Source organism: Acanthochromis polyacanthus, chromosome 18, assembly GCF_021347895.1.
Source record: "Acanthochromis polyacanthus isolate Apoly-LR-REF ecotype Palm Island chromosome 18, KAUST_Apoly_ChrSc, whole genome shotgun sequence".
Lineage (NCBI taxonomy): Eukaryota > Metazoa > Chordata > Actinopteri > Pomacentridae > Acanthochromis > Acanthochromis polyacanthus.
In genome coordinates this window covers 34,401,844-34,427,510 of record NC_067130.1, presented here as the reverse complement: position 1 = coordinate 34,427,510, position 25,667 = coordinate 34,401,844, and the positions used below count along the sequence as shown (strand labels likewise).

The 25,667-nt window shown below is 39.6% G+C and overlaps 2 protein-coding genes, 1 long non-coding RNA gene and 1 other non-coding gene across 55 annotated transcripts; 3 read left to right on the top strand and 1 right to left on the bottom strand.

The window, feature by feature from the left end:
* Positions 1 to 3,079: 3,079 nt before the first annotated feature.
* gpat3 (glycerol-3-phosphate acyltransferase 3) lies at positions 3,080 to 16,224 on the bottom strand. Its single transcript, XM_051938618.1, has 13 exons — positions 16,075 to 16,224; positions 15,000 to 15,170; positions 14,158 to 14,224; positions 9,248 to 9,521; positions 8,975 to 9,049; positions 8,801 to 8,890; positions 8,243 to 8,336; positions 8,057 to 8,172; positions 7,766 to 7,821; positions 7,593 to 7,678; positions 7,375 to 7,503; positions 6,186 to 6,265; positions 3,080 to 4,380 (listed from the first exon to the last, which is right to left on the bottom strand). Exons 2-13 carry the CDS (start codon positions 15,141 to 15,143, stop codon positions 4,275 to 4,277), a joined length of 1,317 nt encoding a protein of 438 aa, XP_051794578.1. The 5' UTR covers positions 15,144 to 15,170; positions 16,075 to 16,224; the 3' UTR covers positions 3,080 to 4,274.
* On the top strand, positions 9,459 to 12,235 carry LOC127530859 (uncharacterized). 50 transcript variants are annotated; one of them, XR_007937590.1, is made up of 6 exons: positions 9,459 to 9,607; positions 9,676 to 10,135; positions 10,320 to 10,365; positions 10,527 to 10,572; positions 10,803 to 10,848; positions 11,193 to 12,233. It is a non-coding gene; the product is annotated as an uncharacterized LOC127530859 (transcript). The 50 variants fall into 50 exon arrangements; XR_007937608.1 differs by lacking the exons at positions 10,527 to 10,572; positions 10,803 to 10,848; positions 11,193 to 12,233 and adding exons at positions 10,228 to 10,273; positions 10,619 to 10,664; positions 10,941 to 10,975 and having other exon boundaries at positions 9,676 to 10,112; positions 10,343 to 10,388; XR_007937605.1 differs by lacking the exons at positions 10,527 to 10,572; positions 10,803 to 10,848; positions 11,193 to 12,233 and adding exons at positions 10,228 to 10,273; positions 10,619 to 10,664; positions 10,941 to 10,975 and having other exon boundaries at positions 9,676 to 10,112.
* On the top strand, positions 13,811 to 15,120 carry LOC127530860 (uncharacterized). Its single transcript, XR_007937613.1, has 4 exons — positions 13,811 to 13,944; positions 13,978 to 14,109; positions 14,143 to 14,470; positions 14,982 to 15,120. It is a non-coding gene; the product is annotated as an uncharacterized LOC127530860 (long non-coding RNA).
* abraxas1 (abraxas 1, BRCA1 A complex subunit) lies at positions 16,202 to 25,047 on the top strand. 3 transcript variants are annotated; one of them, XM_051938614.1, is made up of 9 exons: positions 16,202 to 16,422; positions 17,317 to 17,407; positions 17,493 to 17,529; positions 17,598 to 17,664; positions 17,802 to 17,998; positions 22,039 to 22,158; positions 22,240 to 22,324; positions 22,732 to 22,843; positions 24,498 to 25,047. In XM_051938614.1, exons 1-9 carry the CDS (start codon positions 16,342 to 16,344, stop codon positions 24,728 to 24,730), a joined length of 1,023 nt encoding a protein of 340 aa, XP_051794574.1. In that variant the 5' UTR covers positions 16,202 to 16,341; the 3' UTR covers positions 24,731 to 25,047. The 3 variants fall into 3 exon arrangements, with proteins under 3 accessions (XP_051794574.1, XP_051794575.1, XP_051794577.1); XM_051938615.1 differs by lacking the exon at positions 22,039 to 22,158; XM_051938617.1 differs by lacking the exons at positions 16,202 to 16,422; positions 17,493 to 17,529 and having other exon boundaries at positions 17,320 to 17,407.
* Positions 25,048 to 25,667: the final 620 nt, after the last annotated feature.

The window sequence follows — 25,667 nt, the reverse complement described above, 5'->3', positions numbered from 1 at the left end:
ACATTCAGGAACAAATGACATTTTGCTGATTTTAGTTGATTTTATGTGAATGCTCTTAACAAGAATCTTTTCTTTAACATTTTCTTTCTTCCACCAAATGTTAAAGATTTCCCAGAAATGTTGAAAATGTGGACATCCAGAAAATAGATTTCTTTTTCCACATTTCAAACCTTTGAAGCGGGTTACAAACCAGGATTCATTTATTTGTGTCTTTATATGTTGGAAAAAATATTACCCTAAAGTGAAACTAGATTATTGCAGTGAGTTTTGTGCAGTACGTACCAAGTAAATAGTAACGTATTTATTTGTGTAGTGTGCCAAGCTGGCTGCCTACGATCAGTGCCCGTTTCCTTGGTTTGTGTTACGTGTCTGTGTGTGTGTGTGTGCTGTGTTAGTGTGTTGTTACTGGTCCTATGTAGTGTGTGTGTGTTGTTGTTGTCCTATCCGTTGGTGTATTTCTTTCTTGTCTATGTGTGTGGTTGTTGTCTGATTGTGTGTTTACTGTCCTATTGTGTGTGTTGTGTGGTGCTATGGTTGTGTGTGATCGTCTATTGTGTGTGTGTGGTTTTGTCTATGTGTGTGTTACTGTCTATGTGTGTTACTGTTCGTGTGTGTGTGTGTTTGTTGTCTATGTGTGTGTTACTGTCTATGTGTGTGTGTTGTTGTCTGTGGTGTGTTGTTACTGTGTGTGTGTGTGTGTTTACTGTCTATGTGTGTGTTACTGTCTGTGTGTGTTGTTGTCCTGTGGTGTGTGTTGTTGTCTATGTGTGTGTTACTGTCTATGTGTGGTGTGTTGTTGTCTGTGTTGTGTGTTACTGTGGTGTGTTTGTTTGTCTATGTGTGTGTTGTTGTCTATGTGTGTGTTTGTTGTCTATGTGTGTGTGTTGTTGTCTGTGTGTGTGTGTTACTGTCTATGTGTGTGTTACTGTCTGTGTGTGTGTGTGGTTGTTCTATGTGTATGTTACTGTCTATGTGTGTTGTTGTCTGTGTGTGTGTGGTTGTCTATGTGTGTGTTTGTTGTGAGGCAGCAGCTGGGTGGACCGGGGTTAGCGTAGCCGCGGCTATCGATCGTGTTCTCCACATAGATCAGAGCGGCAGCACAGAATAGATGGCAGAACGATGTCTTTAAAGGCATTACCCTCCAACTAATGGTGCGTCGGAGGAGCAGCCGCAGTCATTTAGGCCTGTGAGGCTCATTCCCAGCACCGGCCATTTAAAATGATGTCCTGCAGCCGCTAACTCACTTGGATTCAATTTGGAAATGTATCATATTTACTTAGTGTACCTGCATTGCATTTGTATAGATCAGCCGGGGCTCGGAGCAGAAGTGAGCAAATCGAATCAGCGTCCGTGACATGCGGCTGCAGTGAGGAGTCCACGGGCGGCTCTTTTATGATGTCCCCCCAAATCCATCTGAATCACATTAAATTGGCTCTAAAGATGTGCAGACACATACATCACAGTAAATGGTGCGCCGCAGCCAAGAATCCCACCTCAACAATCGGGTTAGAGAGCCGGCTTTAGATCCTATTAATAATTCACAATCCTGTTAGAGGAGAACAAACATTTCTGTTCAAGCAATTTGAGTCGTGGGATTGTTATTGGGCGAAGGCGGCGGTGGAGAGATCCGAGAGGCTTGTGAAGTGTGAGCCGCCGTGTGCTGCAGAATATCTTACACTTATTTCACACCGTCTGATTTCTCTATTAAAGCCTCTGTGGTCCACATCTGCTGCTCTACGGCCTCACACAGGCTTTTATTCTGAAGGAGACGCACTGCAAACAATGTTTTATTCTGAAGGAGACACATCTGCACACAGGCTTATTCTGAAGGAGACACACTGCACACAGGCTTTATTCTGAAGGAGACACACTGCACACAGGCTTTTATTCTGAAGGAGATGCACTGCACACAGGCTTTTATTTGAAGGAGACGCACAGCAACATTGTTTTATTCTGAAGGAGACTCACTGCACACAAGCTTTTATTCTGAAGGAGACGCACTGCAACACAGGCTTTTATTCTGAAGGAGACTCACTGCACACAGGCTTTTATTCTGAAGGAGACGCACTGCATACAGGCTTTTATTCTGAAGAGACGCACACCACACAAGCTTTATTCTGAAGGAGACGCACTGCACACAAGCTTTATTCTGAAGGAGACGCACTGCACACAAGCTTTTATTCTGAAGGAAGCTCACTGCACACAGGCTTTTATTCTGAAGGAGACCACACTGCACAGGCTTTTATTCTGAAGGAGACGCACTGCACACAGGCTTTTATTCTGAAGGACACACAGTGCAAACAATGTATTATTCTGAAGGAGACTCAGTGCAACACAGGCTTTTATTCTGAAGGAGATGCACTGCACACAGGCTTTTATTCTGAAGGAGACGCACTGCACACAGGCTTTTATTCTGAAGGAGATGCACTGCATGCAGACTTTTATTCTGAAGGAGGACTCACTGCACACAGACTTTTATTCTGAAGGAGACGCCACTGCACGCTCTTATTCTGAAGGAGACACACTGCACACAGGCTTTTATTGTGAAAAAGACTCACTGCACACTCTTATTCTGAAGGAGACACACTGCACTGTTTCCTCCTCTAAGCCCACCAGTTCGCAAATGATTTTGAAAAATCCTCAAAAATATTTAAATCCTGTTTTTTAAAAATGTCTAATTTTTCTTTTTTATTTACATTTAAAAGATTGATTTCTCATTTCTTTTATTTTTGTTCTTCTTTTGCCTTTTTCTTGACATTTTATTGATTTCCTGTTTGGGTTTTATTTGTTCTTTTGTTCCTGTTGTTGACTTTTATAACTGATTATTTGTTTTCTATTTATTATTTTTAAAGTGTGTTTCTTTCTCAAGTCGTCTTTATTTAATGTATTTTTTGTACATTTTCCTGTTTCAGTTTCTATTTATTTATTCTTTACATTTTTTTATACATATATATGTATTGTTATTTTTTTTATTTTATTTTTCACTCTGGTGATAAATTCAGTGTTTTCCAGTCAAATGTGTTTTTTAAAAAAGTTTGAGTGAAACATTATTAATAATAATCAGACATAAAAACCATCATTTGCTCTTCAGATGTTTTTATTTTTCTTCTACAAACTGAAAACAGGTGAAACTATTTCCAGCGTTTGCAGCCCTCAGAAGGCCTGGAGCCACGGGTTGGACACCAGCTGGAGGAAAAATACTGGAATGAAAGAAAAACTGTTGATCTTTAAAAGAAGACGAGGAACGGAAGAAACTCAGATGTTCTCTGAGATTGGAGACAAAAAAAAACTTTGTTTTAAAGCCACAAATGTACTGGAAAAATAAAAATGAAAAATGTCAGAATGTAGGAGAGAAATTGAGCATTTCTATTTTTGATTTTAGTCCCAAATTTACAAGAAAGGAAATTCTCTGAGGTTAAAGTTGGACATTTATGGAAAAAAATAAACATTTTCAAAAATTAAACTGAGAAATTGACATAAAAACAATCAGATGTTTTCTGAGGTTAAAGTCACAGTTTTATAGAGGAAATAAAATCTAAATTCTCTGAGAAGAAAAGAACAATTTAGTGAAGAAAAACTTGATTGTTTTTTAAAGCCACAAATTAATTAAGAAAATAAACCTCAGTTCTCTGTGAATAATGTCTGAATGTAGGAGAAAATCTGGATGTTTAACTCACACATTTATGAGAAATAAATTCTCTGAGTTTGAAATTTAGATTTTTTAATGAAACTGAAAAAATCACATAAAAACAATCTGAGTTTTTCTGAGATTAAAGTCACAGTTTTATAGGAGGAAATAAAATCGAAGTTCTCTGGGATTAAAGTCACATTTTCAGTCTAAAAAGTTTGATATTTTCTCTGTTTTGGCCACAAATTTAGAGGAACAACTCTGACAAAAATATGAGAAAAAAAAAGAGACAAACTTTGGATGTTCTCTGAGATTTATGAGAGAAAAAACATTTAATTAAAGCTGAAAATGTATAAAAATAATCTGATGTTTTACTAAAATCAGACTAAAGACGACAGAAAACATTCAGACCTGAAGAATCCTGGAGAGAAATCAAGTTAAAGATTCATGTTCTGCTTCTTGATTCCTGCAGCTGCAGGAAAATAAAGTTTGACTGTGAATGAAGCAGAAGAAGAAGAGCAGCGGGTTTATGGAGTCCTGCTGCCTCCTGCTGGTGGAAACCCGCTGCTGCACTTATCAGCTTTAATCTGGTAGAAACAGGAAGAAGAACAGGACAGATCCAGGACAGATCATTATAGATGATTGATTATAGGTTATCGATCCCGTTTTGTCCCATGATGAGGCTGCTGTACATCTTCTGCTGCTCCTCTTTGAACGAATCCTTCACCTTCCCTCTCTTCAGGCCTCCGTCCCTGAAAACAAAAAGAATCATGAGAAGAAATCGTTCCTGAACGAGTCGATAAACTTCCTGAAGAACGAGAAGAAGCAACGAAACTTTACGAGATTAAAAGTCATTAATTCACCAGAAAAAAGCTCAGATTTATTCTGAAATTAGTCACACAATTATGGGAAAAAAACAACAAACTCTCTCAGAGATTAAAGTCACTTCTTTTTAATTTAAAAAAGGACATAATGTTGAAGATTAAAATAATAAATTTACAAGAAAACATTAGCAGAATTTCTAGGATTAAAGTCACAAATTTAACAGAAAATAATTCTGTAACTTTAGAGATTCACGAGAAAAAAATATTGATGTCATTTGTGAGATTAAATCATAAATTCACAAGGAATAATTAATAGATTTTTAAGATTAAAGTAATAATTTTACAAGAAAAAATGCACAGTTTTTAAGATAAAGTTACTAATTCACAAGAAAAATAATTAGTAGAAATTTTAAGATTTAAGTCACAAATTCACAAGAAAGAACTCGGATATTTTCAGTAATTTAAGTCATAAAATTATAAGAAAAACAAAAATACTCTCTGAGATGAAAGTCACACATTTAGCAGAAAAAAAGCAGAAATTAAAGTCATGAATATTAAATAATGAAAAAAGTTATATAATTCTCAAGATTAAAGTCACAAATTAAAAAAATTAAGTCAAAAATTTACAAGAAAATAATTCAGACCATTTTTAGATTAAAATCATTAAAAATATTTAATAGATTTTTAAAGATTAAAGTCACAAATATAAAAGAAAAAACCTGAAAAAACAAAACTACTCTGTGAGATTAAAGTCACAAATTTGAAATGATAATGATTAAAAATCCTTAAATTAAAGTCACAAATTTCCAAGAAAACATAATTTTAAAATATCAATATTTAAAATATAATTTTAAGGATTAAATAATACATTTACAAGAAAAGTAATGAATAGAATTCTTAAGATTTAAGTCACAAATTTATCAAAAAAAGGCAAAGATTTAAGTCACTAATTTTAAATAATAAAAGAATAAATTATAGAATCTTTAAGATTAAAGTCATAAATTTACAAGAAAATAATTAATATAAATTTTAGATTAAATAATAAATTCACAAAGAAAACTCAAATATTAAAAATCAAGGTTTGAATTATTATTGTTCCTTTTGAATTTTTATTAATATAACTCGTAGTTTTAATCTTCATCTGTAAATTAAATCAAAATGATAATAATTTGGCTATTTTCTGAGATTAAAGTCACAAGTTCACCAGAAAAAACACAAAAGAAAAAAAATACAAAAAATCGAAAAAGAATAATCTATAAAAAATAGTCTTAAAGAATAATATTTTTTAAAAAATAAAAAAGAATAATATATAGAAAATATATAAAACAATAATCTATAAAAAATAATCTAACAGAATAATACATTTTTAAAAATTCAAAAAGAATAATATATAAAAATATATCAAAAAACAATCCATAAAAAATAATCTAAAAGAATAATATATAAAAAAATCTAAAGCAATAATGTATAAAAATAATCTAAAAGAAAAATATACAAAACATTTATAATAATAATCTATAAAAAGTTATCTAAAAGAATAATTTATAAAAAAAATCTAAAATAATAATCTTTAGGATTAAAGTCACAAATTTACAAGAAAAAACTTAAATATTTTCTGAGATTGAACAGACTGAATTCTCCTTGTGTTCCCTCCTTTCCTCTGAGTGGCTGATTGATGAACTACTTCAGTACAGTACTCCAATAAATGTGTTCAGTAATCTGATTACTCTCACCAGGCCAGGTCCAGCAGTCCTCCCTGATGAGCGATGGCAGATTTCACTCTGTTGGCGAACTGAGCTGCATCTTCTCCATCCTGAAACATTAATATTCATATTTTATTTATAGGATTCATTATCAACCTGAAATCTGTTTAAACTAAGTTATAAACCTTAACAGAAAAAAAAAACACCATTAATAAAGCATCGATCTGAAACATCCTGACAGCTGTTGGAGTGTAGTAAGAATAGGAATGATGTGTACCTGAAAGATACAACCTCAAAGAAACACAAAACAGCCACAGAGAGACACAAAACAGCAACAAAGAAACACAAAACAACCACAAAGAGACACAAAACAGCAACAAAGAAACACAAAACAACCACAAAGAGACACAAAACGACCACAGAGAGACACAAAATGACCACAAAGAGACACAAAACAACCTCAAATAAACACAAAACGACCACAAAGACACAAAACAATCACAAAGAGACACAAAACAACCATAAAGAGACACAAAAGAACCACAAAAAGACACAAAACAACCACAGAGACACAAATGACCACAAAGAGACACAAAACAACCTCAAATAAACACAAAACGACCACAAAGAGAAACAAAACAATCACAAAGAGACACAAAACGACCACAAAGAGACACAAAACAACCACAAATAAACACAAAAGAACCACAAAAAGACACAAAACAACCACAGAGACACAAAATGACCACAAAGAGACACAAAACAATCACAAAGAGACACAAAACGACAGGTGTCTACAGGTGTGTTGTGTGTCTCTCTGCAGGTGTGTTGTGTGTCTCTACAGGTGTGTTGTGTGTCTACAGATGTGTTGTGTGTGTCTACAGGTGTGTTGTGTGTCTCTAGAGGTGTGTTGTGTGTCTACAGGTGTGTTGTGTGTGTCTACAGGTGTGTTGTGTGTGTCTACAGGTGTGTTGGTGGTCTACAGGTGTGTTGTGTTCTACAGGTGTGTTGTGTGTGTCTACAGGTGTGTTGTGTGTCTACAGGTGTGTTGTGTGTCTACAGGTGTGTTGTGTGTCTACAGGTGTGTTGTGTGTCTCTCTGCAGGTGTGTTGTGTGTGTCTACAGGTGTGTTGTGTGTCTCTACAGGTGTGTTGTGTCTCTACAGGTGTGTTGTGTGTCTACAGGTGTGTTGTGTGTCTTTTTACAGGTGTGTGTCTACCTGGAGGGTCATGGGCGGCAGGTACCACACGTTGACCACGATGGCCCAGCTGGTCATCATCCTCAGCAGGTAGCTGACCATGTTGAACTTGCTGCTGTTCCAGAAGGCGTCTCCAAAGCGAGGATCATACTGACACACAGACACACACCTGGAGGTGAGTCATAGCCAATCACAGCTCTGATTGGCTCTCTGAGACCTGTCAATCAAGCTGTCTCTACCTTGATGGCGACAGGATAAATGGTCCCTCCGATCTCAAAGCTTCCCTTCTTGAACATCATGACGGACGTGTTGTTGATGCAGGTTCCTGTTGGAGGAGGAAGATAAAAACAGAAACCATCTTCATCACCATCATCACCATCATCATCATCATCATCATCATCAGAACACTAACCTTCAGGAAAGATCAGAATTGGAAGTTTGGTTTTAGCAGCAACATGAGCTCTGAGTCTGAAAACACAAAAACACAACTTCATTAATTAGAAAGAGAACATTACTGCAACACTGTTGGAACCACGGAAACACAAAACTAACACGAAGACACACAACAGAGACTCAAAGATACAATGAACAGACTCAAAGATACACTAAACAGACTCAAAGATACAGTTAAATGAGCTTTACCAGAGTCCTGGTTGCTCTTCAGGACCTTGTTGAACCTGATCTAAACCAGCTGAAGCCTCACCTGCTGGTGACGGCGTGTCGGTCCTTCATCTCGGACCTCTCAAACCAGACGTGAGGACAGGACCGGACCATGGACCTCTGGATGACGCCCAGCAGCCCTCCATGAACCTGCCCCACCTGTGGACGACACGGCATCACAACACGTCCTCCAACACGGGTCAGGGTTAGTGGCGCTGCAGACACTCACCATGGCGTAGCAGCCGTCGTTGGCCAGGATGACCACGTCGATGGGGGTGGTGTGGTTGGCCACGCAGATGCCTCCTTTCTGAGGCCGGTTCTCCCTGAAAACACACCAGAGAAGAAGAAGGTTAAAGTACCAGAAAGAGCAGCGTGGAAATCTGACTTTTATGTTAGTTTGTGTCTCTTTGCGGTAGTTTTTGTTTTTTGCAATAATTGCTATGCCTTTGTGGTTGTTTTGTGGGTTTTCACAACCATTTTGTGTCTCTTTGTGGTTGTTTTGTGTTTCTTTGTGGTATTTTTTATGCCTCTGAGGTCACTTTGTATCTTTTCACAGCTTTTTGTGTCTGGTTATGGTGGTTTTGTGTGACTTTGTTGTGGTTTTTTTTTATCTTAACATCTCTACATAACATATTTTGTCAGATAAATGTATATATTAATTAATAAATATTTTCCTTATATTAATAAATATTTTCCTCTGAACGTCACACAGCGAGTCTGTACTGACTGTGTGCGTTGTGTATTGTACTGTAGTGTGTGTATTGTGTTGTGTTGCTGCAGCTCTGACTTGTTGTGGTAGTGAATGGTGGCCGACAGTCCTCTGGCACAGATCCGGTAGCAGGTCAGATGGACCAGTTCACTCAGCCAGTTCTTCACACTGAACACAGAGTTCTGATCAGAATACACTCACTGATCAATACACTCACTGATCAATACTAAAGGTGATCAGGAAGATCAGTACCTGCTGTCAGGCAGAAATCCAACCAGCGTGGTTCCAATGACCAGCCAGGACAGACCGATGATGGCCAGAGTGAACCTGCAGGAGGCAAACATCACATCATTAGAGTCTCTGTGAGCAGCACTGGTAGGTTCTACATCTGTCTGGTTCCATGACCACCATCAATGGATGTTCTCTAATTCTGCCTAATTTTAACTCACTGACCACATCACTTCCTGTGAAGGCAGGAAGTGAATCTGACCTTAGGGGAAGAGGAGACAGACAGTGGATTTCAACAGGAAGTGGATCTGACCTGAGGGGAAGAGGACGCCGTAGCGGACGAAGACGCCGACGCCCCAGATGACGGTGAGCCGGAGGCTGATGTAGCGGAAGTTCTGGTTGGTTCTGGTCAGCAGGTTCCAGGAGGCCAGTTCCTCGGAGGAGAAGCGCTGCGTCACCTGGTCATCCACGATGCTCTCCAGACCTTTCTTACAGAAGAACAAGACGTCGCTCAGAGAAAACTGCTGCCCCAGAACCTCCTGCATGGAGCCGCCGGCCCGCTCGATGATCCCTGAAGGAAACACACAGGTTCAAGAAAAGGAATCAGACAGGTTCAAGAAAAGGAATCAGACAGGTTCTAGAAAAGGAATCAGACAGGTTCAAGAAAGGAATCAGACAGGTTCAAGAAAAGGAATCAGACAGGTTCTAGAAAAGGAATCAGACAGGTTCAAGAAAAGGAATCAGACAGGTTCTAGAAAAGGAATCAGACAGGTTCTAGAAAAGGAATCAGACAGGTTCAAGAAAAGGAATCAGACAGGTTCTAGAAAAGGAATCAGACAGGTTCTAGAAAAGGAATCAGACAGGTTCTAGAAAAGGAATCAGACAGGTTCAAGAAAAGGAATCAGACAGGTTCTAGAAAAGGAATCAGACAGGTTCAAGAAAAGGAATCAGACAGGTTCAAGAAAAGGAATCAGACCTGTTCAAGAAAAGGAATCAGACAGGTTCAAGAAAAGGAATCAGACAGGTTCTAGAAAAGGAATCAGACAGGTTCAAGAAAAGGAATCAGACAGGTTCAAGAAAAGGAATCAGACAGGTTCTAGAAAAGGAATCAGACAGGTTCTAGAAAAGGAATCAGACAGGTTCAAGAAAAGGAATCAGACAGGTTCTAGGAAAAGAATCAGACGGGTTCTAGAAAAGGAAACAGACAGGTTCTAGAAAAGGAATCAGACAGGTTGTAGGAAAAGAATCAGACGGGTTCTAGAAAAGGAATCAGACAGGTTCAAGAAAAGGAATCAGACAGGTTCTAGGAAAAGAATCAGACGGGTTCAAGAAAAGGAATCAGACAGGTTCAAGAAAAGGAATCAGACAGGTTCTAGAAAAGGAATCAGACAGGTTCTAGAAAAGGAATCAGACAGGTTCTAGAAAAGGAATCAGACAGGTTCAAGAAAAGGAATCAGACAGGTTCAAGAAAAGGAATCAGACCTGTTCAAGAAAAGGAATCAGACAGGTTCAAGAAAAGGAATCAGACAGGTTCTAGAAAAGGAATCAGACAGGTTCAAGAAAAGGAATCAGACAGGTTCAAGAAAAGGAATCAGACAGGTTCTAGAAAAGGAATCAGACAGGTTCTAGAAAAGGAATCAGACAGGTTCAAGAAAAGGAATCAGACAGGTTCTAGGAAAAGAATCAGACGGGTTCTAGAAAAGGAATCAGACAGGTTCTAGAAAAGGAATCAGACAGGTTGTAGGAAAAGAATCAGACGGGTTCTAGAAAAGGAATCAGACAGGTTCAAGAAAAGGAATCAGACAGGTTCTAGGAAAAGAATCAGACGGGTTCAAGAAAAGGAATCAGACAGGTTCAAGAAAAGGAATCAGACAGGTTCAAGAAAAGGAATCAGACAGGTTCTAGAAAAGGAATCAGACAGGTTCAAGAAAAGGAATCAGACAGGTTCTAGAAAAGGAATCAGACAGGTTCTAGAAAAGGAATCAGACAGGTTCAAGAAAAGGAATCAGACAGGTTCTAGGAAAAGAATCAGACGGGTTCTAGAAAGGAATCAGACAGGTTCTAGAAAAGGAATCAGACAGGTTGTAGGAAAAGAATCAGACGGGTTCTAGAAAAGGAATCAGACAGGTTCAAGAAAAGGAATCAGACAGGTTCTAGGAAAAGAATCAGACGGGTTCAAGAAAAGGAATCAGACAGGTTCAAGAAAAGGAATCAGACAGGTTCTAGAAAAGGAATCAGACAGGTTCTAGGAAAAGAATCAGACGGGTTCTAGGAAAAGAATCAGACGGGTTCTAGAAAAGGAATCAGACAGGTTCTAGAAAAGGATCAGACAGGTTCTAGAAAAGGAATCAGACAGAGGTTCAAGAAGGAAATTCTAATTTACAAGAAGATAAATCCAAATGTTCAGAGATTCAAGTCAACAATTTAAGAGAAAAAAGTCAAATATTTTCAGAATTTGAAGTCATAAATGTACAAGAAAAGAACTCAAAATGCTCAGATTAAAAAACTAATTTAGGAAAAAAAACGTGGAATACAGTCACAAACTTCAGGAAAACCCAAACTCAAATAATTTCTGATATTTATCTCACAAATTTGAAGGAAAAAAAACTCTGAATATCTGAGCTTTAGGTTCCAAATGTCTGAGAAAAAGACTCACAAATTTACACATTTATCTTAATCTCTTTATTTAATTTATCAACTATCTCTGTGGTTGTTGCTGCTGAATATTTTGTATTTTTATTATTTTACTGATTAAATTTATTCTTAATATATGTTTGGAAATGTTGTGTACTCCACTGTGTTTTTAGTGTGTACTCCACTGTGTTTTTAATGTGTATTTCAGTGTACTTTTCTGTGTACTCCACTGTGTTTTCCCGTGTAAACTGCATCCTGCTGTTTGACCAACGTTATGTAACCGGCTGTTGCATCATCACTCTGAGACGAGTCGTGTGTTTGCAGCGACCGAACCGACCAATCAGGAGCCTCGGGTGTCATATGATCAGTGTGTGCAGCTGAAACCCATCTGATGCGCAGAACGTCGTGTTCAGACACAACCACTTCTTCAGCTGCTCAACCAGCAGTCCAGTCACACGTTTTTACATCTTTTAAAACATGCTTTACTTCAGTTAACGTGAAGCTTACCAGTTCTGATGCAACAAACTGAAAAATCACATTTAAATTTGTCAAAACATGATCATAAAAATGCCATTCTTTCAGTTTTGGGTGCAGTTTGCTTAAAATACTGAACAGAATCCAGAAACATTTAAGATCATCTCGAAAATTAAAAACAGTTAAAAAAGTAGTTTTTATGGTCATTAATGTAGAAAAAACACATTTACTGTCTTTCATCCATTATGCGGTTTGTATAAATCACAGTTGTAATAATGTATCATTTTATAATTTCATAACTGATTAATCTTCTGGATGTGGAGAAGGTCTATGACCATGACCCCTCTGTGGGGGTACCAGACTCTCTGATACTTAACCGTTCAGTCCCTGTAGAACCAAAGTGAGAGCTGTGTCCTCATACTCAGCACAAAGTCAGACTGGTTTCCAGTGGGTGTTGGACTCCTCCAGGGCTGTTCCTGGTCTCTGATCCTGGTTGTGGTCTTCATGGATCTCAAGGATCAGCCGGGGTGAGGAGAGCGTCTGGTTTGGGGACCTCAGGATCTCTGCTTTTTGCAGATGATGTGGTTCTGTTGGTTCCTCAGACCTTCAGCAGCACTGGAGCGGTTTGAAGCCGAGTGTGAAGTGGTGGAGATGAAGATCAGAACCTCCAAGTCTGAGGTCATGGTTCTCTGATGGAAACCGGAGGATTGATCCCTCTGGGTTGGAGAGAGTTGCTTCTCCAAGTGAAGGAGTTCAAGTATCTCAGGATCTTGTTCAGGAGTGATGGAAAATGGAGCTAGAGATGGACAGGAGGATTGGTGCAGCGTCAGCAGTGATGAAGGCGTTGTACCAAACCGTCGTGGTGAAGAGGGAGCTGAACCTCAAGGAGAAGATCTCAGTTTACCATCCATCTACGTTCCAACCCTCACCTATGGTCATGAGTTCTGGGTAGTGACCCAAAGAATGAGATCATGGATACAAGCGTCTGAAATGAGCTTCCTCTGTAGGGTGTCTGGGCTCAGCCTTAGAGATAGGAGGAGAAGATCAGACATCTGGAGGGAGCTCAGAGTAGATCTGCTGAAGGAACCGGTGGAGGTGGTTTGGACATCTGATTCAGATCCTCCAGGGAGACTTCCTCTGGAGGTTTTCTGAACACGTCCTCCTGGAGGAGACCCCGGGGTAGAACCAGAACCCTCTGGAGGGATTATATATCTCATCTGGCCTGAGAACACCTCAACATCCCCCAGGAAGAGCTGGAAGTGTTGCTGGGAGGAGGAACATCTGGAATGATCTGCTTCATCTGCTGCCTCCAAGACCCGATGGATGGATGGATGGATGGATGGATGGATGGATGATGGATGATGGATGGATGATGGATGATGGACGGATGATAGATGGATGGATGGATGATGGATGATGGATGGATGATGGATGATGGATGGATGATGGATGATGGATGGAGGGATCGATGAATGATGGATAAAGGATGGATGATGGATGGATGGATGGATGATGGATGGATGGATGAATGATGGATGGATGATGGATGGATGGATGATGGACGGATGAAGGATGGATGGATGATGGATGGATGGATGATGGATAGATGATGGATGGATGATGGACGGATGATGTATGAATGGATGATGGATGGATAGATGGATGGATGAATGGATGGATGGATGTATGATGGATGATGGACGAATGATGGACGGATGAAGGATGGATAGATGACAGATATTTTTCCTGTGTTTCTGCTTGTGTTTGATTTATTGATTTTATTGGTAATTATTGATCATCGGGTTCCTGCTGGTGCTTCCTGTGGACAGACTCACCTGTAGGCAGCGGTACAGGTGTTTTTCACTCACCTGTGGGCAGCGGTACAGGTGTTTGTCACTCACCTGTAGGCAGCGGTACAGGTGTTTTTCACTCACCTGTAGGCAGCGGTACAGGTGTTTTTCACTCACCTGTGGGCAGCGGTACAGGTGTTCTTCACTCACCTGTGGGCAGCGGTACAGGTGTTTTTCACTCACCTGTAGGCAGCGGTACAGGTGTTCTTCACTCACCTGTGGGCAGCGGTACAGGTGTTTTTCACTCACCTGTGGGCAGCGGTACAGGTACGCTGGGCTGCTCCTGTCGTCCTCTCTGGATCCGGACCGTCGCCCACTGCAGAGAAAACAAGATGAACTGTGACTCGGTTGTTTCCTCACAGCTTCAGTTAAGAAACAAGGAAGAGTTCAAGTTTTCCCGAAGGACAGAAGTCTGGTTTGAAACCAGCAGCAGCTCTAGAACGACTTTCATCTCCAGAAAATCACAGAAAACATAATTTATCTCCATTCCTCTTTATTCTCCAGGACCGACTCAGTTTCAGGTTGAACTGCAGGCAGTGCTTCCTCAGAGTAGACAGAAAAGGTTTGTATGTTTTTTCAGACAAATCTTGAGTCATTTTGCTCAAATCTTGGGTCATTTTGGACAAATTTTAGTGATTTAAACAAGTTTTGAATATTTTTTTTAAATGTTTTGAGCCACTTAGGAAGATTTTTGAATCATTTTGGACAAATTTTGAGTAATTATGCTCAGATTTTAGTAATTCTGGACAGATTTTGAGACATTTTGCACAAATATTGGCTCATTTTGGACAAATTGAAGTCATTTAAACAAGTTTTAAGTCTTATTGCACAGGTTTTAAGTATTTTTTGACAAACTTTGAGTCATTTTGGACAGATTTTTTTTTTTTTTTTTAGCAATTTTCAATAAAATTTGAGTCATTTTGGACAAATTTGGGTAATTCTAGACATGTTGTAGGTCATTTCCATCATTCTAACTGTGTCATCTCTGAGTTCTCTCTCCTCCTTCATGTTGTTCAGACTTGAAAAATGAGCCTCAGTGAGTTAAAATGAGCCTCTGTGTTCTTTGTCGTCAGTAAAGCGTGGTAGGTTACCTCCAGGATTTTGACGAGGACCTGGATGTAGACGCCGGTGACGCCCAGAGACAGGCCGAACATGGCGGGCAGCATGATGAGGAAGACGACCACGAACATCCACAGCTGGAAAACAGCTGCAGCGACGCTCCACAGGTCCTCCATCTGGACAGCTGCAGGTCAGATCATCACCTGGACACACAGCCAACATCTGGAACATCTGTCTGCAGCACCACCATCAGGACAACATGAGTCTAACACTGTAGAACCAAACGCCTGCTGGAGGTCGCTTAGATTAGGAATTAGAAAACCTGATGCTTTTCCTGAAAGGATTTATCAGTCAAACAGGAAATAATCAGCATCTAGTGTCTCTTGGTGGTTGTCTTGTGTCTCTTTGTGGTCATTTTGAGCGTCTTTGTGGTCGTTTTGTGTCTCTTTGTGTTTGTTTTATGTCTTTTTGTAGAAGTTTGTGTCTATTTGTTTTTGTTTTCAGTAAATAATCAGTCAGTCCAGAGAGAAAATATGTATTTTTTCTTATTTTTTGTGCAAAATGTTAATTATTCACTAAAATCTGATTTATTTATGATCTAACAGTGTATAAATTAGTTAAATAAATCTGTGTCAGTTAACTTTAATGCAAAGATCATAAATACTTTACTGTCAGTAAATACTTTACTGTCTTATTACTGTAATACGTTAGTATTACAGTAATAAGACAGTATATTCAATGATAAAATAAAAATAACTTGTACATTTTACATCCAGATTAAGATGTTTTTTGTCCACAATAGTTTATTATCCTTTAAGATGTGATGCATTAATTATCTAACAGCAGATAAGGGAGTTAAAAACTAGTAAATGTTAATGCAACAGTAATAATACATAAATAACTTATTATATAAAATAATATAATAGTTAAACGCTTTAAGGTGAAGTGAAAAGTCTAGATATGAGACTTTTTAGGGGTATTTTTCACATTTAAACTCTGTAAAGTCACGTTGCTGTTGTTCTGTTGGTTTAAAGGGAAAGACCGTTACTCCGAGTTACTGTTTACTACCTGCACTAACCTAAAATAAACTCTCTAAACGAAACCAACCCTGAACCAGCAGAAGCTCCTCTCACAGTCCCGGTGGACCGGCGGTACCTGACAGACTCCGGAAAGACTCCCGGACGGACCTCCGGACCTCCAGCGGGACCAGCGCTGCTCTGCGGCCGGACACGAGTCGAGGCAGGCGGCTTCTGAAGCTCCGCCCCTCCGGAGGCCCTGTGACAAGCTGCGCAGCAGAAATGCAGGATTTTTACTGCGGTGATTCTGCGGCTCTCTGACCCGCCTCGGGGCCCAGACCCGGTGTCAACAAGCGGCATGGCGGAACCGACCGTCCGGGTGTCCGGTACCGTGTTGGCTTCTCTCATGTTCCAGCATCTGAACAGCGACTCGGACGTGGTGAGAAGATGTTTAATAATTCATTAAAATCCGTGTTTTTCTGAATGGACACCGCTACGAGGCTGGTTTCATGTTAAGGAAGCAGCGCTAGCTAGCAGAGGTGTCCCACCGACATTATCAGATTTTAAAGTTAATTAGATCTACTTTAACGGCTTAATTGTTAATATATCAGTATTTAGTTTAATGCTGTGGAGATATTTTTGCTATTAAAGTGAAATTAAAACTCTAATCTGCTGTTTATGCAACTTTTGAAGCAAGCTAACAGCTGTTAGTTCACACAACACACCAGACTTCATTCAAGAATACGTTAATTTCAAGTCAAACCAAACACTGTCGAGAAAATACACTTGATCAAAGGTAAATATACATATTTGCAAAGTCTTACACGTCTGTTGATGAATTCGGCACATTTAATTTTCAGCTAGCGAGTTTTACATTGCTAAAATTTTAATTTAAAATCTGGCGCCAGTTGCCGCCCACTGCTGTGTTGTTATGGAACTACTGGAATAAACAGCAGCATTTTTAATGGAATTCGTGGGTAATTATAGTTATTGTGTACCAGTTTTACTGATGATATTTCAGCATGTGGTTTGGTGCAGTGGAAGGTCTTGGTTGGTAAAGTTAATTAGTTAGTAAACTGCTGTTTCCTCAACTTTTTAAACAAGCTATTACTGTAGTTTACATTGCACACCTGACTGAGTTCAAAAATCTTTTAGGTTAGCATTAAACTGAAGACTGTTCAACAAAAATAAAATAGAAAAGATGATTAAACGTTTTTACAAAGTCATGTAGGTCTGCTGCTTAATTCAGTACTAGTAAAGGTTCTTATATTCCAGCTGGTAGTTTTTCTGCACAGTTTAGTTTCAGTTGAACTGACGACCGTCTGTCTGTTAGGAGGGTTTGGTTCTGGGTGAAGGCAGGATTGAAGAGCAGGTCACCATCAGCGACTCCCAGGCTGATCACATCCACATCGAGGAAACGTACAGTAAGTGACCATCAGGTACACAGAAGTACTACTGCTGAGTACTGGAGGAAGTACTGCCACTCTGTTCTACTTGTTTCTCTGACAGACGTCCAGAAGCACATCGCCTGCCACAGACTGAACACGTGAGTCCTCTGATCATCGTACATGTTTACTGTGTGTGTTGTTTCATGTGTTCATGTGTGTGTTTCAGTCTGTACAGCAACACTGGAGATGTGAACATGGAGGCTGTGCAGAAGATGCTGGTGGAAAATAAACAGGTGAGTGAAGAACAGGAGGAGGATGACGCTGCGTCATGTGACACGTGGCGTCAGTGGAACACGTAACACGTGTTGTGTCGCTGCATCATGTGACGGGCGGTGTCGCTGTGTCATGTAACACATGTGGCGTGTTGCAGGAGAGCGTGATCGGCTGGTACCGGCAGCGGCGGAACACGGAGCAGCAGATGACCCTCAGAGAGAAGCTGATCCACGAGAACCTGAAGAACGTCCTGTCCAACCCTCACATGATCTTCCTGCTGCTGACGTCCAGCAAGGTGACGCCCTCAGGCTCCACCCACAGGATTGAATACTCTGCCTTCATCTCCCGCAGCAGGTAAGACTCACCTGTACTAAACTACCAGGTAGTAAAGCATACTAATGAACACCAGTCTGGTAACATCAGACTGATCTTTATCTCCTGGTAACATCAGACTGATCTTTATCTTCTGGTAACATCAGACTGATCTTTATCTTCTGGTAACATCAGACTGATCTTTATCTTCTGGTAACATCAGACTGATTTTTATCTTCTGGTAACATCAAACTGATTTTTATCTTCTGGTAGCATCAGACTGATCTTTATCTTCTGGTAACATCAGACTGATCTTTATCTTCTGGTAGCATCAGACTGATCTTTATCTTCTGGTAGCATCAGACTGATCTTTATCTTCTGGTAGCATCAGACTGATCTTTATCTTCTGGTAGCATCAGACTGATCTTTATCTTCTAGTAGCATCAGACTGATCTTTATCTCCTGGTAGCATCAGACTGATCTTTATCTTCTGGTAACATCAGACTGATCTTTATCTTCTGGTAGCATCAGACTGATCTTTATCTTCTAGGAACATCAGACTGATCTTTATCTTCTGGTAGCATCAGACTGATCTTTATCTTCTGGTAGCATCAGACTGATCTTTATCTTCTGGTAACATCAGACTGATCTTTATCTTCTAGGAACATCAGACTGATCTTTATCTTCTAGGAACATCAGACTGATCTTTATCTCCTGGTAACATCAGACTGATCTTTATCTCCAGGTAGCATCAGACTGATCTTTATCTTCTGGTAACATCAGACTGATCTTTATCTTTAAGGAACATCAGACTGATCTTTATCTTCTAGGAACATCAGACTGATCTTTATCTTCTGGTAACATCAAACTGATTTTTATCTTCTGGTAACATCAGACTGATCTTTATCTTCTGGTAACATCAGACTGATCTTTATCTCCTGGTAACATCAGACTGATCTTTATCTCCTGGTAGCATCAGACTGATCTTTATCTTCTGGTAGCATCAGACTGATCTTTATCTTCTGGTAACATCAGACTGATCTTTATCTTCTAGGAACATCAGACTGATCTTTATCTTCTAGGAACATCAGACTGATCTTTATCTCCAGGTAGCATCAGACTGATCTTTATCTTCTGGTAACATCAGACTGATCTTTATCTCCTGGTAACATCAGACTGATCTTTATCTTCTGGTAACATCAGACTGATCTTTATCTTCTGGTAACATCAGACTGATCTTTATCTTCTAGGAACATCAGACTGATCTTTATCTTCTAGGAACATCAGACTGATCTTTATCTTCTGGTAGCATCAGACTGATCTTTATCTTCTGGTAACATCAGACTGATCTTTATCTCCTGGTAACATCAGACTGATCTTTATCTTCTGGTAGCATCAGACTGATCTTTATCTTCTGGTAACATCAGACTGATCTTTATCTTCTGGTAACATCAGACTGATCTTTATCTCCTGGTAACATCAGACTGATCTTTATCTTCTGGTAACATCAGACTGATCTTTATCTTCTGGTAACATCAGACTGATCTTTATCTTCTGGTAACATCAGACTGATCTTTATCTTCTGGTAGCATCAGACTGATCTTTATCTTCTGGTAACATCAGACTGATCTTTATCTTCTGGTAGCATCAGACTGATCTTTATCTTCTGGTAACATCAGACTGATCTTTATCTTCTGGTAGCATCAGACTGATCTTTATCTCCTGGTAACATCAGACTGATCTTTATCTTCTAGGAACATCAGACTGATCTTTATCTTCTGGTAACATCAGACTGATCTTTATCTTCTGGTCGCATCAGACTGATCTTTATCTCCTGGTAACATCAGACTGATCTTTATCTTCTAGGAACATCAGACTGATCTTTATCTCCAGGTAGCATCAGACTGATCTTTATCTTCTGGTAACATCAGACTGATCTTTATCTTCTGGTAACATCAGACTGATCTTTATCTTCTGGTAACATCAGACTGATCTTTATCTCCTGGTAACATCAGACTGATCTTTATCTTCTGGTAACATCAGACTGATCTTTATCTTCTGGTAACATCAGACTGATCTTTATCTCCAGGTAACATCAGACTGATCTTTATCTTCTGAGAACATCAGACTGATCTTTATCTCCTGGTAACATCAGACTGATCTTTATCTTCTAGGAACATCAGACTGATCTTTATCTTCTGGTAGCATCAGACTGATCTTTATCTTCTAGGAACATCAGACTGATCTTTATCTTCTGGTAACATCAGACTGATCTTTATCTTCTGGTAACATCAGACTGATCTTTATCTTCTAGGAACATCAGACTGATCTTTATCTTCTGGTAGCATCAGACTGATCTTTATCTTCTAGGAACATCAGACTGATCTTTATCTTCTGGTAACATCAGACTGATCTTTATCTTCTGGTAACATCAGACTGATCTTTATCTTCTGGTAACATCAGACTGATCTTTATCTTCTGGTAACATCAGACTGATCTTTATCTTCTAGTAACATCAGACTGATCTTTATCTTCTGGTAGCATCAGACTGATCTTTATCTTCTAGGAACATCAGACTGATCTTTATCTTCTGGTAACATCAGACTGATCTTTATCTTCTGGTAGCATCAGACTGATCTTTATCTTCTGGTAGCATCAGACTGATCTTTATCTTCTGGTAACATCAGACTGATCTTTATCTTCTAGGAACATCAGACTGATCTTTATCTTCTGGTAGCATCAGACTGATCTTTATCTTCTAGGAACATCAGACTGATCTTTATCTTCTGGTAACATCAGACTGATCTTTATCTTCTAGTAACATCAGACTGATCTTTATCTTCTGGTAACATCAGACTGATCTTTATCTTCTGGTAACATCAGACTGATCTTTATCTTCTAGTAACATCAGACTGATCTTTATCTTCTGGTAGCATCAGACTGATCTTTATCTTCTAGGAACATCAGACTGATCTTTATCTTCTGGTAACATCAGACTGATCTTTATCTTCTGGTAGCATCAGACTGATCTTTATCTCCTGGTAACATCAGACTGATCTTTATCTTCTAGGAACATCAGACTGATCTTTATCTTCTGGTAACATCAGACTGATCTTTATCTTCTGGTCGCATCAGACTGATCTTTATCTCCTGGTAACATCAGACTGATCTTTATCTTCTAGGAACATCAGACTGATCTTTATCTCCAGGTAGCATCAGACTGATCTTTATCTTCTGGTAACATCAGACTGATCTTTATCTTCTGGTAACATCAGACTGATCTTTATCTTCTGGTAACATCAGACTGATCTTTATCTCCTGGTAACATCAGACTGATCTTTATCTTCTGGTAACATCAGACTGATCTTTATCTTCTGGTAACATCAGACTGATCTTTATCTCCAGGTAACATCAGACTGATCTTTATCTTCTGAGAACATCAGACTGATCTTTATCTCCTGGTAACATCAGACTGATCTTTATCTTCTAGGAACATCAGACTGATCTTTATCTTCTGGTAGCATCAGACTGATCTTTATCTTCTAGGAACATCAGACTGATCTTTATCTTCTGGTAACATCAGACTGATCTTTATCTTCTGGTAACATCAGACTGATCTTTATCTTCTAGGAACATCAGACTGATCTTTATCTTCTGGTAGCATCAGACTGATCTTTATCTTCTAGGAACATCAGACTGATCTTTATCTTCTGGTAACATCAGACTGATCTTTATCTTCTAGTAACATCAGACTGATCTTTATCTTCTGGTAACATCAGACTGATCTTTATCTTCTGGTAACATCAGACTGATCTTTATCTTCTAGTAACATCAGACTGATCTTTATCTTCTGGTAGCATCAGACTGATCTTTATCTTCTAGGAACATCAGACTGATCTTTATCTTCTGGTAACATCAGACTGATCTTTATCTTCTGGTAGCATCAGACTGATCTTTATCTTCTGGTAGCATCAGACTGATCTTTATCTTCTGGTAGCATCAGACTGATCTTTATCTCCTGGTAGCATCAGACTGATCTTTCCGTCTTCTGGCTGATTTCAATTCGTTTCTTCTTCTTTGAGGCGCTTCGTGAACGTTCCCGTCCTCATCACCAACCTGGGTCTTCTGGAGCAGCTGGCCTACTGGAAGGTCTCGACGTCCTGCTCAGCTGCTGGCTACAGCCTCACCATGAAGAAGCATGGGTACGGCCAGCACATGCTAACGCGCTAACACCCGTGTCTGTGTTCCTGCCAAAGCTCAGCTCTGATTCTGTGTATCTTTAGGTCCAGGTTCTTCTCGTCTGACGGGCTGCTGAAGGAGGTGAAGGAGGTGAACAGCATGAACGAGTCGCTGCAGGTGGAGCTGCAGGTGAGACGCCAAGTTCTTAGCTTCCCTCTTTTGTTAGCGTCTCTCTCTGTTAATGTCATTAACTTCCCTCTCTGTTAGCTTCATTAGCTTCCCTCTCTGTTAGTTTTGTTAGCTTCCCTCTCTGTTAGTTTTGTTAGCTTCCCTCTCTGTTAGTTTTGTTAGCTTCTCTCTCTGTTAGTGTCATTAGCTTCCCTCTCTGTTAGCTTCATTAGCTTCCCTCTCTGTTAGCATCATTAGCTTCCCTCTGTTAGCGTCATTAGCTTCCCTCTGTTACCGTCATTAGCTTCCCTCTCTGTTAGCTTCACTAGCTTCCCTCTGTTAGCGTCATTAGCTTCCCTCTGTTACCGTCATTAGCTTCCCTCTCTGGTAGCGTCATTAGCTTCTCTGGTTCTTCTGTTTGTGGACAGAAGTCCTGCAGAGACGTGGAGGAAAGTGAACGTCTGGTTGAAGCTTTGCAGGCCGAAGTTTGCTCTCTGAGGAGACGACTGAAGGAGAAGCAGCAGAAGGAAGCAGCTGAAGGTGATTAAAGAACCTGTTAGCATGTTTAAAACATGTCTTAACTTTAACAAGCAGCTGAAGGTGTTTTAACTAAAGAACCTGTTAGCAGATTTAAACGCTTCTTATCTTCACAAACCGTCAGAATCCAGAAGTTCTGACCCACTCTGGTGGAAAACCTTCGGAAGGATTAGAGGAGCCTTGACTTCCAAAAACAATTCTACAGTTTCATTTATCTGACGCTTTAATCCAATGTGACGTCCATCTGAGAGGAGATCCACCACATCAAGGATCTAGTCAGGAGGAAACGACCTGGAGAAGAACCGCAGAACAAGTTCTAGTGTGATAATAGGAATGTGGTGTCAACAGGAAGTCTGTCAGGTTAAAGGTGTTCAGTGAAGATCTGGTTTTCAGTCTTTTCCTGAAGACTCATCAGAGTTTGGTAACTGGTTCCTCCACCAGGAACCACTGGAGGAACCCCTGTAGATATACTGATCCCTGAGGAACCCCTGTATATCTACTGACCCCTGAGGAACCCCTGTAGATCTACTGACCCCTGAGGAACCCCTGTAGATATACTGACCCCTGAGGAACCCCTGTAGATAGACTGATCCCTGAGGAACCCCTGTAGATATACTGACCCCTGAGGAACCCCTGTAGATAGACTGATCCCTGAGGAACCCCTGTAGATAGACTGAGAACTTCAGACACTTCTAACCTCCAAGGTCCTGTGAAGGATTTCCTTGAGAGGTGGGACATAGACCAATGGAGGGCTGGTCCTGAGATGTTAAACCAGGGAGGAGGATTTGGTGGATAATAGATCTGAAGACTGTCCAGCAGAACTCAGTGGTTCTGGTACCAGTGGGGGTCCAGTCTGATGGAGGACCCTGTTTAGAAGCAGACTGGTTCTGGTCTTCCAGGTTGTTGTTTGGTCTGAACAACAGTCCTCTCTGTGCTCCAACATGTGACTGTGATTAGTGTCGCTGTGAGGAGTTAGAGCAGCACAGCAGGAAGTATGTAGTACGACATATAGTACTACACTATATGTAGTACTATATGTAGTACTATACTATATGTAGTCTGACCTGAGAAATACTCTCCAGAGGATAAAAACACAGATTCTTTCTCATTAAAACTCCAAGTGGGGACAGGAAGTAGTATTTTAGGTGAAATAAATCTTTGAAAGTACATTTGTAAAAAAAAAAAAGTAGTATTTTGATGGTGTGAACTTATAAAACTGCAAGTACGTGAGCATGAAGTAGTATTTTGGGTGGAATAAACTTATTAAAGTACGAGGACAAAATGTTTCTGTTTATTTTTTTATTATCCAAAGTAGTTTAAATCAATCCACTGGACTTTAAGAAAGTTCCTTGAAGACGTTTCACCTCTCATCCAAGAGGCTTCTTCAGTTCTGGTGGTGGTTGGTGTTGCCTCAGCTTTTAAGCCTCTGTGAGGTGTGTCCAGGGCTGTTATTCCAACGTTGGAATAATAGCCTTATATAATAGGAATAATAGTCTTCAAGGATCTTTCCTAAAGTCCAGTGGATTGATTGAAACTACTTTGGATAACCATGACCTTGATGAACGAGAACCTACACAGACATTTCATTTTTTATTGTATTTTCTATCTTTTTATAGTATTTTTCTGTGTGTTTATAGTATTTTTCTGTGTCTTGTAGAACCAGAACCGGTCCATCCGTCCCACCAGAGGAACGTCCTCCTGCAGGACTCCGTCTCGTCTCTGTCCTGCTGTCCTCTCTTCTGCTCTCAGACGCTCAACCTGCAGGGCTTCCCTCTTCCTGACGTTTCCACGGTGACGCAGGTAAACGCCGACTCACCTCCGGCCGACAGGAACAGGAAGCGTCCGAGGGAGGAGCCGATGGGGGGGGACAGGAAGCGCAGGAGGAGCTGACGATGAGCTGATCGGATCAATACCATTGATCGGCTGCTTAAAGTCTGATCTTTGAAGAGACGGTTAGGGATCATTGGCACTGATGGAAGCCCGACCTGGGAGACGTTTAACGGGAGAATGACTCTCTGAGGGCTGATGTGTCCAGCTGTGGAGCTCCAGATGTTCCTCAGATGTTCTCCAGATGTTCCTCAGATGTTCTCAGACTGTAACAGACATTTAGTGTCGTATTTTTAGATCCATGACTTTTTATTATTATTTTCAGACGTTCTGTTCAAACTTTTAGGACAAATTAATAAAAAGATTTTGACGTACATTAATATGTTGGACATTTTATTTATTTCTTCCTGATGTTATATGAACATTTTCTGACATTTTATTAAAATTGTTTCTATTTTATTCATATTTTTAACAAATTAATATTTTCCAAATATTGTATTAATGTTTTTGGACATTTTATTAATATCTGCTAATGTTATGTGAACATTTTTGGGCATTTTGTAACATAAATTTATTCCAGTGTCTTTTGAACACTTTGAACAGTAATATTTTTTTAGATATTTATCTGAAGTCTGAATGCCTCTAATCTGTCCACTAGGCTGCGCTGTAGAACTCCTACAGTATTTTAGTGTAAATCTACAGTCATCTGCTCACTGTACGTCCATATATGGTCATAGAGCTGCTGGAGAAACTGGCCAATGAGAGGAGAGAATTCAGATTCAAACTTTAACGGTTTTGTGGAGTCAAAGAAGCAGAACTAAAGCTCACTTTATTATTTCTATTATTCTACTAAAACTGAGACTTTCTCACAGTTTTTACCTCCAACTTAAACTTCCTGCATTCATTCAAACCTAATGCTGCTGCTTTTATTCATGACAGATGTTTTAGAACGTTCTCATGTAAAGAAAAAAAAGTGTTTTTGATCTTTTTTATGCCTCAT

Bases quoted from the DNA above. Each gene is read 5' to 3' on its own strand.
- abraxas1 (XM_051938614.1), top strand. From the start codon at position 16,342: ATGGCGGAACCGACCGTCCGGGTGTCCGGTACCGTGTTGGCTTCTCTC. The intron at 22,159-22,239 runs GTACGGCCAGCA...GTGTATCTTTAG, and splicing joins CTCACCATGAAGAAGCATGG to GTCCAGGTTCTTCTCGTCTG. The intron at 22,325-22,731 runs GTGAGACGCCAA...GTTTGTGGACAG, and splicing joins CGCTGCAGGTGGAGCTGCAG to AAGTCCTGCAGAGACGTGGA.
- gpat3 (XM_051938618.1), bottom strand. From the start codon at position 15,143: ATGGAGGACCTGTGGAGCGTCGCTGCAGCTGTTTTCCAGCTGTGGATG. The intron at 8,891-8,974 runs GTACTGATCTTC...CTCTGTGTTCAG, and splicing joins GGATTTCTGCCTGACAGCAG to TGTGAAGAACTGGCTGAGTG. The intron at 7,504-7,592 runs GTAGAGACAGCT...TCTGTGTGTCAG, and splicing joins TTTATCCTGTCGCCATCAAG to TATGATCCTCGCTTTGGAGA.